Source organism: Paramormyrops kingsleyae, chromosome 16, assembly GCF_048594095.1.
Source record: "Paramormyrops kingsleyae isolate MSU_618 chromosome 16, PKINGS_0.4, whole genome shotgun sequence".
Classification (NCBI taxonomy): Eukaryota; Metazoa; Chordata; class Actinopteri; order Osteoglossiformes; family Mormyridae; genus Paramormyrops; species Paramormyrops kingsleyae.
Genome location: NC_132812.1, coordinates 7,250,887 through 7,271,257, shown reverse-complemented (window position 1 = coordinate 7,271,257; position 20,371 = coordinate 7,250,887). Strand labels below are relative to the sequence as shown.

Here is a 20,371-nt window from a genome sequence, read left to right as displayed (position 1 = left end):
GTGTCTCCGTCTCCTTCGCAGGAGCTCACGCTAGCTGCATTTGGGCTTGGGGTCTGGTTAGCAGCAGCAACAAGTTTCGTGTTAGCATGTGTAGATGTAAGGTGCTTCATAAGGTTAGAGTTGCTTGAGGTAGACGTGGATAATATATTTTTTCCTGGGCATAGCGTGCATGATACATATACATTATTGCCTTTAATTTCGACGAGGGAGAAGTAGTGCCGGTACTTCCAGTTCGGGAACGCTACCTTTGAATTTCCCTGGCTCGTCGCCATTGTCGCTGTCCAGTGTGTTCAGAGGTAGTGGAAGTCAGAGTGTCAGTGAGCGTGCAGTGAGACACCATGAGCATGGCATCCGCCCACCCAGCCAATCATCATCGCATTTGCAATGGCGTCATCATTATCTCTCGTCAGGCAGCTGATAAAGCCAAAGCTTGACATCTCACGCGTCATTCAACCAAATTTTAGTAACGCGCTACTTAACATTCTCAGTAACGATAACGGCGTTGCAAGTATGGGAAAAATAATTAATTAGATTACTCCGTTACTGAAAAAATAACGCCGTTAGTAACGCCATTATACTTAAACGCCGTTACTCCCAACACTGGACATGACGGGCAGGACGAAACAATATCAGGAACTTTTTGGAGAACAGAAGAAATTCTTGTTAGTGTTTATTGTGATATTGCATATCAGTGTTTCCCCTACCATTGTATTAGGGGGGCGCCCCGCCCCCTCCCCTCCAACGGCACCTCCCGTCCCCCCATGAAGATCAAGTTAATTTTATTTAATTTTATTTTCCATATCCTCCTGAGACCCCACCCGTTCATTTATGTCCATTGTAGTGGACATTTTGTTTTTTCATCTATCTTTTCACTCATGTAATGAAACGTATTTATTCCTGTTGTACACTAAAGAGGACATGCTGTGAAATTAAAAATAAAAATAAATTTGAAAAAATCTAAGTTGTAAGATGTCTTATTTCCTCCAAAGACAAATAACCTAAAATTGAAGGACACTTTTTTCCTCGGGTCTCAGGAGGATATAGCGCCAGATCACGACAGAAGTCATTTAAGGTTACCTTTCCTATAGAACAGGTCTATACATTGTCCTTTTATTAAACTAAATAGCCTTATGTTATTTATCGTATATACACAACAGCTTGTCATTGTTGTCTCTACACGGTCGCACGTTTATAATTCTCCTCTGCTCTCTGTATCACGCATGGCGGAGTTCCGCCCCAATGCACGGCACAGTAACGTGCGCACACACACAGGTGAGCACACTCCGACCAGCGGACAGAGAGCGCGCCTTGGAAAATTTGTTGCATCAGCCACCTGAAAAGCAGACAAAAATATCTGCGTTCCCAGAAAGATACACTGCAGTGACAAAAGCTGCACGCTTAGTGGATAATCATCATAAAAACAAATGACTGCTGTCATTAAAAGAAATGCATGAACACCATGAATCCTGTCGGTGTCTGTCTGCCCCCCCCCCCAAAGCTGTAAACCTAGGGGAAACACTGCATATGTTCTAATGTTAAATTGTGCTTTTTTTCAATACAACTATACACCTGCTACCCAAATAGATGGCATTAAACAATTTCTTTGACTGCCTGGGGGTGTTGCACAGCAAGGTACTTGTTGAAAAAGTCATTGCTTTATAGTCATGCAATGGGACATGGAACCCAGTAGAAGATCATATGTCATGATGTGGGAGAGTGTGGTCTTCACAGGGCAGAATGAGCTAATGAGTCAGGGTGGTTTTCCTTCACATAGTACGGTAGGGACACAAACATGCAGAGGAGACCGCAAACATGGATACAGCCCATGTACACTATTTTAAATCAAAGTCTAGTGGATAAAAGATTCTCCTTACAGTCGATGAAAGTTAAAGCCACAAAGAGAATAAAGTTGAGATGATTTTAAGTGAATGGGAATTAATAAATCTTAGCAACTTTAGATTAGGATTTGCTCAGACTGCTGGTTGACTCCGTGAATAGAAACCAAACTACATGTATGTCAGTGACAAAATGAAATTGATTGTTTGTTTCAATTTATGACACAAAGAAAACAGCAAATAGCTAAAATGATTTGAATTCTGTCTCATTAAACAGCTTTATTACTACAATACAAAAAAAGATGTTTTGCTGAAATTTATTTGACAAACCTCTCATGATTCCATCAATTAAAGACATATATACTTTCATTCTTCATTATCATGTAATTATATTTCCAAAATATACATCACATTTACTGATCTTTTGTGGATTATAGATATAGCTATTTGTTTTTAAGTGGCCAATTTTAAGCAGTCAGATAAATACAAATTAAAAATAATCATAAGTAAATAAAGCTGGAACGCTGAACACAAAGACGGGAGATAGTAATTCTATCAATCATTTACATTGTGATAAAAGTTTAAAGAAGTGCTGTTTGGAAAAGTGAAATCTATCGTGATAGGATTTGATCTTGCCAGATTGTTTCCTGCCATTACAGAGAGTAATAATCTGGCTGTCAGAAGCTGTGAGAGGCTCCACATAAATACAGGAACAGTTGAAAGTTAAAAAGGATTAAGTGTCTGTTTCATATCTGACAGCAATTACACCTTCACACCAGTTAGAATCTGAAAGGTACAAGTTAACTGACACTAAAGAAAAATCGATGACACTTTATGCCCATACCTACTTTTTCTATCACCACTATGAATGGATATATTTAAAAAAAAAACAATTAAGACCTAAAGCATATTAGCAGGGTAGTTTTAATGCATTTTTTTGATTCATTAAAGGAAAGCCATTCAAATATGATACTGATAGCAGTGTGTTCAGGATCAGGTCACTCAGTCCCCACTGTGCTGTCAGCAATGTTCCTGTTACTGTATGGAGAACATGGGCCAAGGTTACCTGCTAGGGCCAGATAGTACGAGCAAGTGTTTATGCAGGCGCTTCAGTTTTCAAAGGGTTAAAACGTATTATCGGAAATTAAATACAGTTATTTTATTCATAAAGGTTTATCGTTACATTTGTGTAGTTTGAATAATAAAAAAGTAAAAATTATGAAAGCTATGCAAGCAAATATTTTGTACGACACCCAGCAGAAAACAAGAAGAGCACTTTGGGGAAAAAATAAAAGTTAATACATGGGTTACATAGGAGACCAAGGATTAAAACTTTCAATATGTTTAACAAGACAAAATAAATGGTGAAAATGCTTTTGATGACTAACAAAAAAAACTATCAAAGGCATACAACAAAGAAAGATATTTAAGAAGAGACAAGTAATTCCAGACTATTGCTTGATAAGCAGCACATTGTAGAGATTAAGAGCTTCATTTCGAAATGTAGATGGTTTTCTTTTCAACACGACACATTCAAAGACCATGTAAATCTCTTGGACACTGTGAGAAAGCCTTACATTACGATAAAGTGCCGCAAAAGCAGGACATAAGTGGCTTTGTTGTCAAGGACATTTACTGTTATGGTGGGAACATCCCTCACCAGGTCACCCCTGGGCAGTTTGTCTGGACTGTACAGACTGACAGAAGCTCATTGCTGAGGAGGGGCTGTAGAACCAAAGCTATGTGCAAGAATATGAAAATAATTATGCTTTGCACTCTTTCTGTTTATTGTTATTATTTATGCTTACTCTTTATTACTGTCTAAATGTCTTCCGTACAGTCTAAAACCTACAATTCCTTTGGGATTAACAAAGTTCTACAACTATTGGCACCCCTTGTGAAGGTTAGAAAAAAAAATCCACATTTTGGTGAAGTAGCTTCATGTGACCCTGAGAAAATGAGATAAATCCAACCTTTCATTGAAATAAATGTAATCAAAGAAAAAGAAATCCATCATCAAGAAATAATTATTTTTAACAAAAAGGCATGTGCCACAATTATTGGCACCCCTGCAAATTACACTGAACACAATGTAACTGAAGCATGTTTCCTACTACAACTTTGATTGGAACCATGTTCTATGGTCTGATGAAACAAAGATAGATTTTTTTGGCAATAAAGGCAATAAAAAGGTGGGTTTAGTGTAAAATGGAGGATGGCTGTAATGAAAAGAACCTTATCCCAGCTGTAAAATATGGTGGAGGGTCTGTGATGCTGTGGGTTTGATTTTCCCCCAAAGGCCCTGGAAACCTTTTTAGGGTGCATGGTATTGTGGAGATTTTAAATCAGAATTTGGCTGCCTCTGCCAGGAAACAAAAACTGGGTCGTCACTGGATCTTCCAGCAGGACAGTGATCCTAATCACATGTCCAAATCAACACAGAAATGATTAGCTGACCACAGAATGAAGCTTCTGCCGTGGCCATCTCAGTCCCCTGACCTGAACCCCACTGAAAACCTGTGGGCTGAGCTGAAGAGCAGAGTGTACAAGAGAGGGCTTAGGACCCTGGATGATGTGGAGAGATTCTGTACAGAGGAATGGTCTCAGATGCTCTGCTCTGTATTCTCCAACCTTATAAAATGTTATAGGAGACTCAGTGCTGTCATACTGGGAAAGGGAGGTTGTGCAAAGTATTAAATGTTTGCGTGCCAATAATTGTGGAACATGCATTTATGTTGAAAATAATTATTTCTTGATGAAGGATTTGTTTTTCTTTGATTACATTTATTTCAATGAAAGGTTGGATTTTTCTCATTTTTCAAATGTGACGTGAAGCTGCTTCACCAAAAGGTGGATTTTTTCTAACCCTTTTTACAAATCTTTACAAGGAGTGTCAATAACTGTGGAGGGCGCTGTATCTATCTGTCGGTCTCCCTGTCTGTGTCTAATTAATAAATATACAGGAATAGGATGGCATTCTAAAGGCATGTTATTGCTATTGACAGTGACCTGCTGTGATCACCAGTCACTCAGTCATCGACCGTGTACAATGGACCACATCCATCTAAATCTGAGGGCTTTTAAAATAAGCACCTGCACATGTGCTGTCTTTGCCGTCCTAAATGGATGGGGTCTCTCTCCACAGTCGACACGCGGCAGTGCCCTTAGGCTCTTTTCCCACCCACGGAAGCAGATTCCTTCTCAGCCCCAGAACACATGGCAACAATCCTTCGCCACTTTCCGGATCATTCATCCTTTAGCCATTGGGATACTGGAAAAAGTAATTCCAACAGAGCCCCATGGTGTCTTTAAGCTCTCGGGATAAATATTTTATTGCCCGGTGAAATGGGGATACACTCCTTTGGCATCATGCAGCGCAGAGGGGAGATGCCAGCGGCTCCCGTTAATCACAGTTTAGACGGTGCTCTGGGCAGCTCCAGTGTGCCCCTGTGCTTGTTTCTGCCTTTATTTCCTTGTATAAATCACTGGCCTCACATCTGCCCCTGCCTTCTGTCTGTCTGTCTCCTGAGGCACCACCTGTTCTGATTTAATATGTATCAGTGTTTGAGCAGCATCCTCTGACGCATTATCATCCGGCGCTCACAATACTGCCGCTGTCAAGATCAGGGCTTCTCAACTGTGTGGTCGCAGGACAATTTGCAGTGGGTCACGGAGCGTGTGCTTAAAAAAAGGTTGTCACCATGCTACCCCCAAGTCGACAACATTCACCAATAACGCGGTCCTGAGGTTAAACCGTCTGAGAATGAAGCCTACATAAGAGCCATAGCAGTGCCATTGATATCATTACTTTTTTTTTTGTCTTTCACTTCTTTTATTTTTTATTTTATTTTTAGCATTATTTAAATCTCATTATAATTTCAATCTATGTTATTTATCTTTTTCATTCTTTTTTTCTTTGTATTACATATTTCCCTCTAGAGCACAATCCATGCAGCGGTCTGGAAAAGCATTTCACTGCGCATTGGTGCGCGTTTGTCGTCTGTGTTTGCGCTTGACAAATAAAACTTGAAACCGCGAAAAAGAAAGTCACGAAGGATGACTGCATCTTGTTTATTTCCAAGGCCAGGAGACAAATAGATGGAGTCTGAGACATTCTTCAGTAAAGTACCCATATACTAACTCTGTGTATCTTTTTCCACTTGCACAAGAGGTTATAAAAGCAAGTATCACAGTCATTGTATCAGCAGTATGAAATACACCTTAATGTTATGAATATACAGTATACTCCAGATATACTGCATTGTATTGCACAGTATTGTTAATATTGTCCTCCTGAACTTCATCAGCACTTTAATACTTTATGGTTATTTGCACAGCCTTATCCCCAATGAATGACCTATTTATTGCTTATTTATTGTCCACTTGTTCTTATATTGCACTGCCTTGTCTTTTATTGCACTGCTTTTTGTCCTGTATTGCAGTTTTTCCTATCACCCCCCATACGCCTGTCACTGCGTAAGAATCTCACTGTGTTCCTCTGAACAAACATGACAATGAATACTGAAACTATATGAATGCATACAAACATTATAGGTTTTTTTTTAATATAGTATTACTATAGCATGTTGCATAGCAAGCTAGACTTCAGAATTTAATAGAAACAATACAATGACAAGCTACTCCAAATCTTTTAAATAAAATTAACATTCTATAATTTTATCTACAGATTTTCAGTGAGTTTTAGGTAATATACAATTTGGTACCATCCCTGTTACTCCGCATTCTCAACTTGATGCACGACTTCCAGAAAACAATCGGAAGCAAGTAATAATTCTTGAAGATGGACAACAACCACCTGTGTCCAGGCGCAATGCAGGTAATTATGCAGACGCACCTGTAGACTTGCCTGCGTTCATTGTCTCTTTATGGTGCATGCTAACTCGTGTGCAGTATGAGACAGGTGGCTTAGTGGGATAAGCTGATTGTCTTGTTTTGCATGAAGGTTTAGTTCTGTAAAGTGGAGCGTAAATTATTCAGAAAAAAAAATCACTTCCCATATGGTTGATATTATGAAGAGATTCTCAGGATGCCATCATGTTTATTCATAGAAAGAGAGGATCGCCCCATTCGCTCAGCTCTCGCTCATGGCTTTTATGCCTTCGTGAACAACAACTAGAGTATTATCAACTGGAGGATTTGCAAGTAAAATAGGATATAGTTACTAAAAGAAAGCCATATAAAATGCATATATTTTTATACAGTGGTGATCTCACTGATTATTAAGTGTTCATATTCGATCCTTGTATATTAGAATTCAATATGAGCCGTCAACACCAAAAATCATAACTAGGTCTGGATAAAGGAACTGCAGACCAGAGAAGACTCCGGGCTGAGCACTGGTAACAGACTGGAATATTCTAATAGTTAAATAAGCACTGTCGTCATCACATTAATTGTGCTCTTCCATTATCTGATGCACTGATGCATTGACATTGATGAGTGATTTATAAAATGGACAAACATTTTAATTACGTTTTTCAACTCAATCTGCATTAGAATACTTCTGTGATGAACCTAAGCGGAGAGGCTAATTTAACAGAATATAAAAGGAGAGGGTGGCCCATCTCTGTCTTCTTATAATAATAAATGCATCTAATCAATCTTGTTATTATAAGTAATAGCATCTATAATAAACACATACATTAGCATCAGCCTGCAATGCTTCAAAATTGGCTCACATTGGCCAACTTCTTAGCATATATATTAGATGGGAGGGCAGTGAAAGTGGACATCCTGTTCTGGGTGGCAAGCCTGCTCACTCTGCCCACCTGTTTCTTGCACCAAATCAGCTGTCAGTTTTCATTCCATCAAACCAGTGTCCACTCCCATAACCAACATAAGTTCCAGTCCTATCCTTCCATCCCTGTTTGACGTTGCTATATTCACGCTCTCCCCTTCAGATGATGTTGCAGTGTGATATATTAATATATATTAGACAGGCTTCTATATCTGTTATATATTTATGAAAGATCTAATAGTTTCTAAACCTGTGGCTAAAAACGTAAGTCTACTATTCAGACATAATCTAATTATTCATAATCTAATTATTATGCTGGCTAATCATATTTTAAGATCCATGTGTGCAAATCTTTTGTAGGTTTTTTAGACCTGAAAGCACATCAAAGACCCAGCCTCTTGAAACAATCAATCTATCCATCCATCCATTCATCCATGCATCCATCCAGTGACCACCAGGGCTGAATTGGGATTAAAAATCAGCCCTGGACTTTTGCCCAGACAGGCACACCACACAAGCATACCCATGATACATTTCACCAGTTGGGGTGGGGGGGAGTAGTGGTCTCCACAATAAATGCTGCTGATTGGGGGGGCGGGAGGCTCCCATACGATGAATTTTGTTGGCTCATAAACCCCTCAGCCCCACGGGAAAATGCCCGCCATACCAGATGGCCAGCCCAGACCTGGTCACCACCTGTGAATGAACCGTGCACATATTCTTCTGCAACTGAGCCTTTAAGATGCCCGTGAAGGTCTAAATGAAAGACAGAAGAGAAATACTGCCAAGTACTATGTAAGACTTAATTATTCACATATTCACAAACCAGGAATAAAGCTGATACGTGATCAGTGACTTGTCTTGATAATGAAGGGGTTGTGAGGATATAACAAAGGCTTATAAGATGGGGTTTTGTTATTAACCAATCACGGTCTGGGCTGAGGCTGTGCCTGCTGACATCACTGGCCATGCCTCTCCTGGTTTCTGACCACCCTGCTGGCTCCCTGCACACACACTAGCTGTCAGGCCTTATTTTCAGGCGAGCTGATTTGCATTCGTCATTGCCAGTGATATCTTGTGCACCCCTGAGAAAGTCTAACCATTACCATTCATGTAAATTTCCACAATTATGCAAACAGTATATAATTAGATAAATCATGGCTATATTAATCATATTTATATTAATTATCTCTTCATCTCTTGCTTTAATGTTTCTCCAGTGCAGTTTTGGAGTTTATCCCAGGCAGGAGAAGGTACCCATCACAGGGCATTTCATAAATTATGCAATATAAAAATTATGTGGACATTAATTATGTAACAAATTATATTACTATGCTTAGTTACAAGCTGATGCTTTTTAGTATCAGCTTGTAAATAAAACTTTTATTCAAAAGGTTATATCCCTCAACAAATGCTATGAAAAACAGGCAAAAGACCCCTTATTTATGCAAAAAGGCTGATTGAAATTTATGAACAGAGAGGCAGTGAATATGAGCTGGTAATATTCTTAAGTGTTTGCGACCAAATTCAATCATGGCCTATTCACTTCTTCCACAGCCCCCGACTGAGTTCTCATCAAACAAAAATAACCATTGAAATGTAATATCAGACGCATATTAGCAGCGACAGCCGCTGGCATCACCGGTGGCATGATGGCAGAGAGGGACAGCCCCAGAAGACACTGGCATCCACTTGGCGAGCGTTTCACTGCAGAAACACTTCGCCGGGTCTGTGACGGCCTGTTTCATCCAAAGTGACTCACATAACTTTCTGTTTCTCTACTGCTTACAGCGGGATATTTCAAAGAGGGGAGTTTGCTGTACAAGGCCAATGTGAATGAGGAACCCGAATGCATTCAGGATGTGATTTGGCGCGGATGGTGTTTCTCCTGCAATAATAGGGAGAAGGAATAACAGAATAAAACAAAGGTGACAGGAGCGAGGGAGGCCAGTAATGTGCAGGCAAAAGTGTGCAGGCTGAAATGAAACACTGGTGCCTGTATTGCAGTCGTCTCCCCCCCCCCCCCCCCCCCCACCACCAAAACACACTGACAAAGCCTCCAGACCAATGGCTTCGGGTTGAAACTTCACGGGGGTCCTTGCAAGTCCAAGTAAACACACATTAACTGACGTCTCCCTTTGACTGAGGAAATTACACTGTTATGCTCTTTTTCTGGAGTCACTCATGGAGAAAGACATCATCTACAGCTGAGTGGTTTTTGAACTGGTCTCTGCTGGAAGCATATATAGCACTTGATGGGAAACACGTTGAACATAATGTCTGCTTATACAGGAAGAGAAAGTTCTGGTAAGTATGACCACGTCCCCTTCTGTGTTTGGGGAATCTTTAGGCCTCCATAGCAGTAAATCTTACTTGCTGTCATTTTTCATATAACGTTTATATATTAAAACGTATGGTGGACACTGTAGTATCATGGTGATCATGCATCACCTTTGGTTTTCCTGACGCCAGGCTGAGGCCTAGCGCTCCCTGCCTGAGAATCCGCCGGCATGCTGAAAACCACACAACGATTCAGCAACACAACCAGCAGCGCATGGCGTATGACTTTCAGTGAGCGACCCCCATCGTAAGCAGCACTCTGTGGCCTGTCACAAGCAGGGAAGGTGTCTTTACAGTCTGTTAGATGGATGAACTTTGCTCAGTAAACCATTCACTGGCATCAAAATGCATCACATACCCTCGGACATATATTACTCGATTCATTTTATTCGTTGCTGCTATTATGGGACTTCGCAAATAAGTTTTTACACTAATCTGTACATGCCAAGCATCAGAGATGGGCAGTATTTCAATCAAATGTATTCTAAATATGTATTACATTTTTTAAAAGTATTTTGTACTTTGTATTCTGCTGGATGGAAAAAACAGATGCAATTTGTAATAAAATACTCTGAGAGATTGTATTTATGTATTAAAAATATTTAAAATACCTAATAAAATATGTTGTTTTATTTATTTATTTTTCTGTCATTTTAAGAACCTTCATCACCAGGCTTACAGACTTTTAAATATAGCCTATCACCGTCTAGATGCAAATCACATGACCCATCCTGTTGGGCCCAGCTTGCTTGTTATGGACTTTGTTTTCCCATGATCAGTAATCCAAGGAAAGAAGCTGCTTTGGCTATCAGTACAAATTACACTGAGGTAAAGTATGCAGTAAAATACGCTATCAGATATTGCTCACTGAATGTAATTATAGGACAGAAAAATAGAGCAATTAGCAACCAGCAATGCTGTGAATTAACTTCCTAACCTGCTAGTGGTATTCTAGTCAATTCCAACAGGCATGCTCAGGCAGTGGCATCTGTGATATCTTGTCATATATGGAAGACTTCATTAGCCATAAAACAGGCCAGCTACTTATCTTCCTAAGGACAAAATTAATTTCTATCAGCTAAACGTAGGCGTTTTTATGGCTACTGAGCCTGTGTATAAGAGACAGCCTCACTGTGTCAGAACCTCACTGTAAGACCAAGCAGGAGGTCCACGCATTGTGATAAAGTTCAGAAAGTGTTTGCGTGTCTCCTTGGCCGGCACCCCAATCAGCCGGCACCATTATTTCTGTGAGAAGCACTGGGTAAAAATTTTGAAACTGAGACCAAAATCACGATACAAACATTCGTAATCTCGTATGCCGGAAGACCCACCTCTGCAGTGGACGCCCTCGTCGAAGCCGTCTTCGCAGTCTTTGGCCCCGTCGCAGAGCTTGTTGAAATGAATGCAGGTGTTTGTGCCGAGGCACTGCATGTGATTGAGTGCACACTTCACCGGCGCCTCCTGCGTGCCTGCAACCAAGACAGAAAGCCTCGTCAGCGGACCGCTGCATACACACGTTCCGTTATGAACAGGGTGATCGCCTCGGTAACCAGAGCCTCTGGGGTCGAGGAATATCTTGGGTTTGGGGGAATCCTTTTTATGTATTCTCCTCCCTCCTCTCAGAACACCCTCCGATCTCCTTGTGGCCATCTCAGGTCCGACTTTACGGTCTCATCGCGAGGGTCAATCGTAACTTAACGCACATCCAAAAGCCCATCCAAGGTAATGTGTCTGGTAACACACAGGCCTTCCTGTAAATGAGTTGCTCATAATTTACACCCCTAACCTACTCAAACCACACCTTTGTTGTGTCCCCCCCCCCGAGAAAGAGAGCTTCGATTTGGCTATAAACAGTCACTACACTGCTGAAAAAAATGGCAATTTCCATGCTGGTTTGGTAATGGTGTGGCTGGTGTACCAACATGAAGTTGGTCCAACTGATGAGACACAACATACTGTATGCTGGCATAATAAGCAAGCATTATGCTGGTTATACTGGTCAATGCTGGTTTAATCAACAGGGTATACAGGATGGATGCCTGTTAACCTCATAAGCAAAAATATCATGCCAGCGGTCAGGGTAGAGACACCATGAGCTTACATTTACATTTATTTATTCAGCAGACGCTTTCGTCCAAAGCACCGTACCAGTGAGGTCAGAGAGCAGGGTCAGGAAGCTTCCGGAGCCCCAAAGCCCCAACGGCAATGCAGAAGGTAGCTACACTGACAAAAAAAAGCCTTAAATAAAACCATCCGCTCATTTAAGAAAGCAGACACCCACTTACATCCACTACATGCATTTCTTCTGCTACTGAATAAAATTCAGAGATTGCTTAATGTTAAATTTCCCAGAGGACGCCTCCTAACCATTGTGGGTTTACAATCCTTTGTTCCTCATGAGTTTCCAGTTCCTGCAATGTTAAAAACAAACTGAAGGATGGCAACGTTTGAGAACATGGCATGACTCATTCACTGCCTATCAAGCTGAAGTGTTTTCGCTGACAATACATACATGTCATAGTGCAAATCTCAGTGTATTAATTGACAAATACGACTCCATAATGAATTCCCTGTTTACATACACTTTCAAAGAACAATATAACAATTCAAACCTAATTGTGTCAAATATTATGTATATTACAGTTTTCAAGAGTAAGGATTATATTATATTACATACAAGAATTTATGGTGTTTGACATCAAAATTTGTAAAGGTTATTGGTATAATTGTCATTATTATGTTCTGGCACCCTGTGGGTGGCTCTCAGTTATTGATGTTTGTTTTCTTTTGAAAATTGCAAAGGAGAGCTAGAATAGTGCCATTTTAAAAATGGAATCAGATTAGTTACCATTTATTATTAGAAATTGCAGAATTATTCTCAACGTTTACTTTAGAATACTTCCCATACCCCCATGGGTGTTCAATGTCCAGTCTGAATGCGCGAATCATGAGACCATTTGAGTGATAAACTTAAAATGAACAAACAAACATATAAATAAGGCATCACATGGCATCAGTGGCTGTGTCAGTGACCGCATCAGAGCAGGGCCCCGTCCATGCGCTCAGGCCGCTGCAGTGTCTGTACTCCTGTTATAATGACCGCCGACGCGCTGTGGTGCTGTGTGGTAGCTGCACATTCAGTAACGTCACAACGAGCCTCCATTTTGGCACTAAAGTACACATTACCTTTGACCCCTGAACAATTTCACCTATAAAATTCATTAAAATATTAATTGAAGGATTTTCCACCTTTCAACAAATACAGACGGTGCTCAAAAACAAAAGCACGGAGGTGTGGTGGTGGATGTATGGTCTATAAAGATGGTTTAAACACCCCAAAGTGATATTATTACTATTAATAATGTTAAAAGAAATGGGACAAAATATCAGAACTAGAAAAACAAGAGGACATAACGTATGAAAAGCAGCTCAAATAATTAATCCCACAATAAATCTGAAGTGTGGGAATCGAACCCCCAACCCAGGAGGTTACAGACCCCCCCAACCAGCTGCTATGCTGAAGTGAGAAACAACACAGCTGATTTTAAATTTAAATACCATTAAGAAAATGACAACTCTTTCATTTTAATAGAAGGTGAACTTAGGAAATCTCACCACCCTTTGGCCCACAAATTGCTCTGTACAGTTTTCTGACTCTGTGGCGTGTATCACTGTATCACTGCATCTCAATTACACTTTAATGGACAGCACCGGCGATATCAGTCAGTATAAGCTCCTTCCCCACACTGTCATCACACTAACCTAAATGTGTATGAATCTCTCTACAGGACGACGGCTCCTCGTACAGGAATAATTCCGCTGCTCTTTGATATGATGCGAACACTCGCTGCTCTTGATGTTCTCGTGCTGCTTGTACCTCAGAGCAGGAGAGCAGCCGCTCTCTCCACTCAGTCGTCCTTCCATCCCCACACACTTCAGTGTGGATCCTGCTTCTCCTTAAAATGAGAACTTAAACGAGCTTCTCCTGTCAGTCCTCCTCGAGTTACAGTACTTAAAGCCTAAAATCCGTCCGCTTACATGTGTGAGATCAGATTTTACTGTCTCACTCCCACCAGTTGCTACTGTTCCTTATATCCGCACCTCTCTCTCACCCCCAGCTGGGCGTTGGGGTCGATCTATTAGAATTTTAAATCACCTGCCAAATGCATCAAACTCATCATTAGCACGGCTCTCCCAATGAATATGTAATAATCTATTAAATCTGTTTCAATAACTTTCAAGAGCTTCACAGCATTTTCCAAGTACAAACCTTAACATTAATTGAAAGGAATCCTGAATTAAACCAATTTTTCAGGTGTTTGCATGTTTAGTGCAGCTATGAAGCTGACTGATTTCCAGCAGATCTGCTTTACAGATTCAGGTTTGTTAAAATGTCACTGAGTTTGATGTACGAGACAATTACCCACAATGGATGAGAAGGCTGCCATTCCTCAAAAGCCTGGTGCTTGGCATCCCGGCAGGTGGCTAGACTCTGCGTGTTGTGAGGGTTTCCGCTTTGTACCCCAGTTTCACAGTCCAAAAATGTGGCTCAGTGAATCAGTGTCTCTAATTTGGCCTTAGGGGTGGCATGGTGGCCGGCACTAGAGAACCATTAAAGGAAGAAATAGATAACTAATATAAATACTATTAAAATGGCCATGGGAAATCTAACTGTATACTCTTTGCATAACTATGGAAATTTACAGGACTAGTAATTTAGTCTGGGGTGCACAAGGTATCACGGGACATATGGGGCGGGGGGGTGGGGAGGCACCTGCCCCTTTATCTGAGCTGAACTGAAATGCCCCATTTCGATGTATTTCGGGGCCCTTTTCGAAGACTGACAATCACCCAAAATCCATCTCCAAGGATGTTCTTATGCTTAGTGCCACTACTATGAAAATTTACCCTTGCCCCCCCCCCACAAAAAAAAAAGCGAGTGCACATCACTTAGGAGGAAGTTTCAATAACAGGTGATTTGTGCTAAATTCCGTTAGCAGATACAAACGTCCACAAAAAAAGGAACTGGAAGCATGAATGTCTCTTCTTAACCTGCTGCATCCCTGTGGTTTTGATTCTTATTTTAATTATATGTTGCCTGTCATGTTCACCAAACATGTCAATCAGCAGAGCTGGGGCTTTGTGCCCTGAGGAGGGGACTCGAACTCCCTCTGCCTGGTGGGGTGCAGACTCACCCTGTACCGGATAGCGGCTCGCAACAGACGGACTGATCTCCATATTTATTCATTTCTACAGATGGGTGACAAATTCTTAATGGATTTAACACACTGGTAATTACCAGCACTAACCAGAAATATGATTCACATGCGGATGCGATCGAGCAGCCTACAATCAGAGTCATCACTTAAATTTTATGATTGGGTCCTTTGCTAAGAAATCAGAGACTGCAAAGCAAGCTACTTGTGCATATGGGTGATGGGTGGGACAGATCTGAGCCGTGCACTGAGGTGTGCAGGCAGAATAACACAGCGGGCAGAACTCCTACAGAAGATTGCTTAGACCGGCAACGCACATTTACATTAGTCTGGATCGAGGACTTAATCTGAAGATGCAAATGATCATTTGGATGCACACTACAGATGGTCTTTGTTCACATGAGAGAATATAGGAAATATCGCATCATTCCTCTGGAGTAGATTTCAGTAAAATGTTAATATGCCACAGAAATGAATGAAAGCGGGAAGGGAAATATCAGCTATCAGCCAGCACCCTCCATGGGTGGGTAAGTAAATACAATCTGCATCGAGATTATATCTAGGATCACGCACCAGTAAGCCAGCAGGACACTGGAACGCTGGTCTTCAGTTATCACCCTGAATTGAAAAAAAATTGGCTAAACCTCAGTGCCTATGATCATAAGGTTGCCAGTTCAGGTGCAGCCTGGGCACGTCTGCAGGTCCTTCAGCGAGGCCTGTAACCCTCCAGCTCCCTGGGCAGTGCTATGGGTGACTGCCTTTGCAGCCAGCTTACCCTCACCTGCCGAGAGCAAGCTGGGGGGTGCATTATTATCATCATTATTATTATTGTCAGTTAAATTTGTAATTTAGCATTCCTACAATTCCAGTGTCCGTTACCCCAATTCTGCACCACAAATTCCCTGGTATTTTACGCTGCCAAAGCTGTGGGTTTGAGTTTGACTCCGATTGTGTGAGTTTGCAGTTTGCACATGGGTTATACCACAATGCAAACATTCAGTTCAGATTCACCGGCCAAAGTACATTACCCGGCATTCAGATTGGCTCCTGACCAGCTCTCCATCCACCAGCATCACTGGGCTGGGATCCTCGTGATTGTTCTGCATCTGAGCCGGTTGTTGCTGCTTTGACTGTGTTGGAGCCACTTTCACGGAGATAATCAAGATTCAGGAGCACATGAGAAGGAACATGAACATGAGGATCTCCTCATGAAAGACCCATTCGCGATGAAGGCCTCCTCTCGATGAAGGTCTCATCATGCGCACCGGTTCCATCTTCTAACAGTCAAAGGAGAACGTGATGGTCCAGCCTAGGCAACGGGCACAAGGCAGGGAATAACCCGGGACGGGGCACCAACCCATCACAGGGCTCTCTCTCCCTCTCACAGATATGGACATACCTACATGCAATTTGGTCATTCAAATTCACCTGTCTCACATGTTTTTGGACTGTGGTGGGGGGGGGGGGGAAGTACCCTCAGGAAACCCCACGGTGACATGGGGAGAACACGCTCGTGACACATCACATTGATGAAGCACATATGTAGATCCGAACAGCCTGCCGATGTTCCTCATTTACCGAACATTCCCTAGGCTGGGGAATATTACAGTAACTCAAATGCCACTGAGCTGTTAGCTGTTGAGAAAACGTAGAATTGTTATCGTTCCTTGATTTTGTTTGAGGGGCATAATGTGACTGTGAGATTGCTGTACTGTGAGGCCAGACGGTGTTAGGGGGCACGCACTGGCTAACAGAGAGCCCTTTCACACACACAAATGTGCTCCCACAGCAGCGATGACACCCCCGCACCGCCTCCCCCGGTCTGTCTTAATTCTCATCTCATTGGCAGCTGCCCCCGCCCCCCATCACCGTCTGCCGTGATCCACACATTCTGTCCACAACCCCCCCCCACCCCCGCGGCTCATCCCCATTGTTAAGGCTGCCACCTCCCAGATACGCTCTGACCTCATTGCTTACCTCCGTCTATCCTTCATCCCTGTGTTTCCCGCCGGCTTGTGGGATTTCTGTGTGGAGACCGAGCCAAGGGGCGGGGCCTCACGCAGCCCTCACACTTACCCACCACTTCAAATCTTATTAAAGGGCCAAACATCAACAACACACCAATAATCCCAGTCTTCACCAGTTCCTGTCCCCTCTTGATTTCTCCTCTCTAGTACAAATTATCATGCAAACTTCTTCACAGCAAGTCCACAACAAGTCCTTTAACTCAGCAGCGACCTTATTCATAAACTGAACTCTCCCAAGTGCTTAGCATCTAAACCATTTACCAAATGCTTGGCTTTTTAAGCCACTAGTAAAATTCCCTTCTCTGTATACAATACTTCATTGATGATTACTTCAGACTTACTCATATTTAACTAAGTTTAAGTCCAACAGACCCAACAGTAAATACACATACTAATTTGTTCTTTGAATGGACTCCCTGTCCTGCAGAGACTTTCTCCTTCATTCTGAGGCTGAGCGCTACGTAAAGAAGGCTGCATCTGTAATCATTCGGCATATCAGAGTGCCCGGTCAATTTGATCAAAGCCAGAACTTGTAATAAGTCTGAAAAGTTTTCTCTTTAAGGAACCTCAAAAGGCTGGAAGTTGAATTGCCTTATATAAGGCTTCAGAATTAATTTTCTATATTTGCTCTCACTGCAAACTCTCCTGAAGTGCCATTCATTAACCTTTTCAGTGTTTGGCTCCAGCATTAAATGGTTTCTCCGAAACATTTCAAAATTAGTGTTATTTTAGAGGAATAATCCATCAAACACTTGTGGGTACTTCATGTTCTGTGTAGCACGGCAACTTTATGTGCAGGAGATGTCGGAAGGGTAAACCTGCTTAATTCAAAATATATGTTTAGGCTTCCTATGCCAACTTCAAAAGAAATGATCTAATTATGATTGTGAGAATTAAGTTTCTAAATCTGCACTAAGTCAGCGATTTAGTGGGCGGTTTAACCCGCTTTTCACTGGTTTCTTAATGGCCCCCATTAGCTTAAACCTGGCCGCTACAGTGAGTTTCAAAGCATCATTTCTCATCACTAGGCTGAAGTACAGCACCCTTCCAGAGTGCAGAAAAAACTTAAATCTCTGCTTAAATCTCTTTCAGCAGCCGTAAATGAATAAAGAGGAATAATAAAAGAGGTATGAATCACTGTGTTTAATGTGTAACGGTGGCATTTTGGCCGCCGCATTCATCATGGCCATATCAATAATCACATGTTCAGCATGAGCAGCCATTATGTATAACTGTGGTGAGTCAGTCATTGAGGCTTTGCCGTGTTGGGATGATAAAACACGCCCGATTATAATTATGTTCTTGTATGATAAATTTCAGTCAGTGCCATGATCAGAGCGCCAAACTTTCCCCGCTGATCGCTGCAGTAGACAAAGCCTCATTATCAGGGCACGCCTTTTCCTGGAAGTGACACGAATCGGCTGATTGAAGCCTGATTAGTGACATCATCATAAGAAACATGCAGTGCAGAGTAGGAGACATCCTGACTTGGAGTGAATCTCAACACCAAGAACGCAAAGATCATACTTGTGGTCTTGGCAAGAACGGTCTTGCTAACTTGCCGTCCAAGAACAAACTTTGGATGCAATGAATCAGGGGCTTGGTCTCGGTTAGGAAGGATGCAACTGATGTATCGTTGACATTTGGGGTGAAGCAAGGCCAACATCCAGGGATTTTTACCACCCTCTGTACTTCTGTTCCTAGTATTGGAACTGGTCTTCGGCGATGGAAGATGACAGATAACGGGTGCATGAGATCACAAGTACAGTCAAGTACGCATATTGAGATTCACTCTCTGTGAGAGGCAAGGGTAACGCTGACACAGTGTGCACTGTCACACACACAAAGCACCATTTTTGTCCTTGACCTGCCCCCCCCCCCCCCACTCTCATTTGGATACACAGCAAATTGTTCACATGACACGGGAGAGCAAAGGGGCTGTTTCATGGCTCTACGACCGCCCACCTCATTACACCCTGACATTGTTTTTCTTCGCTGCTATTCCCTCGGAGGACACTTGACCCGGCTGCCGTTCTGACAGCGAGTCCCTCAGAGACCTAGATGGGTCAGGAATGGCGGGACAAGCGCCACAGGCATCGATATACGATCCTGCCACAAATCGCTGTCGCGCAGTGCCCTCGTGCTGACATTATCGAGCGCCGGTGTGCAGGTGACCTGCCGGAACACCCTGGGGGTGAGCACAGCCCCCCCCCAGAACTCGTCCTGGGTAGCCTCAGAATCCTGCTCAGTCTGGGGTGTTCAACATTCAAAAACACTTTATTGTCTATTACAAAGTAACAAAAAGTCCTTTTAGATATGATACATACATTACACAACATCAGACAGCACAACAAAAATGGTATATAGACAGACGCATATTAACTCGGTGCCTGGGCCATTTCAGGTATTGGTAGGGCAGCTACCATTTTCTTTGACTTTAAATGCAGGATGGATGGCAACTCTAGGTTCAAAATATTAATTAAAAAGTTTGTTGGGGGGCCCTTTTTAGCAGAGACCCCGGCACTTCAGCCTGGGTCAACCCGTGCATTTAAAGCACCCTTGTAACAATAGACAATGTGCAAATTAAAAACAAATACAATGAACAGCCATATGAATGAGTATGGATGTGTTTAGTGGACACAGTGACAGGAAAGGACGTCGACTCGTCCTGCCTAATGTGTGTAACACTGCTTAAAGACACTCCCAAGTCCCATGAGATCGGATTGGTGCCCCACCCTGGGTTATTCCCTGCCTTGCACCCATTGATTCCAGCATAAGCTCTGGACCCCCCAACCCTGCACAGAACAAGCAGGTATGGAAAAAAGAATGGCCCGGTTAATGAATTACACCCAACCTTGAGATTTGTGCCTTGGAGAACCATATCGTAATGTTAATGAATAAACTAATCATCTCATATAAAATCTAATGCGTCATATCCCAACGCTGGCTGCAATAACTGAATAACACCAGTCCTAAATCACATTGCATTTTGAATATGCAGCAAGCGTATTAAGTTCAAATGCTCGCAATAAATCACACAGCGGATGAAATTAAAGGTTATTATCATACACAATAATCCAATCGAGTCACAATGAATGGGCCCTCTTATTTATACGGACTGCATTTGCATGGAGTGATTCCCTACATATCTTCGGGCGCCGACAATGAAACGTGATGCTATTCAACCTAAATGTC

General features: G+C 42.1%; 1 protein-coding gene across 9 annotated transcripts in view; it reads right to left on the bottom strand.

Moving 5' to 3' along the window:
* Positions 1-20,371, bottom strand: part of LOC111846094 (low-density lipoprotein receptor-related protein 1B) — a 342,141-nt gene that overhangs the window by 241,952 nt on the left and 79,818 nt on the right. For all 9 annotated transcript variants that reach the window (XR_011983157.1, XM_072700926.1, XM_072700933.1 and 6 more), the window contains one exon: positions 11,265-11,402. Coding sequence is in view for 8 of the 9 variants with exons in the window: in XM_072700926.1 (XP_072557027.1) it covers positions 11,265-11,402 (138 nt within the window). In the remaining variant the exon portion in view is untranslated. The remainder of the gene's footprint in view (positions 1-11,264; positions 11,403-20,371) is intronic.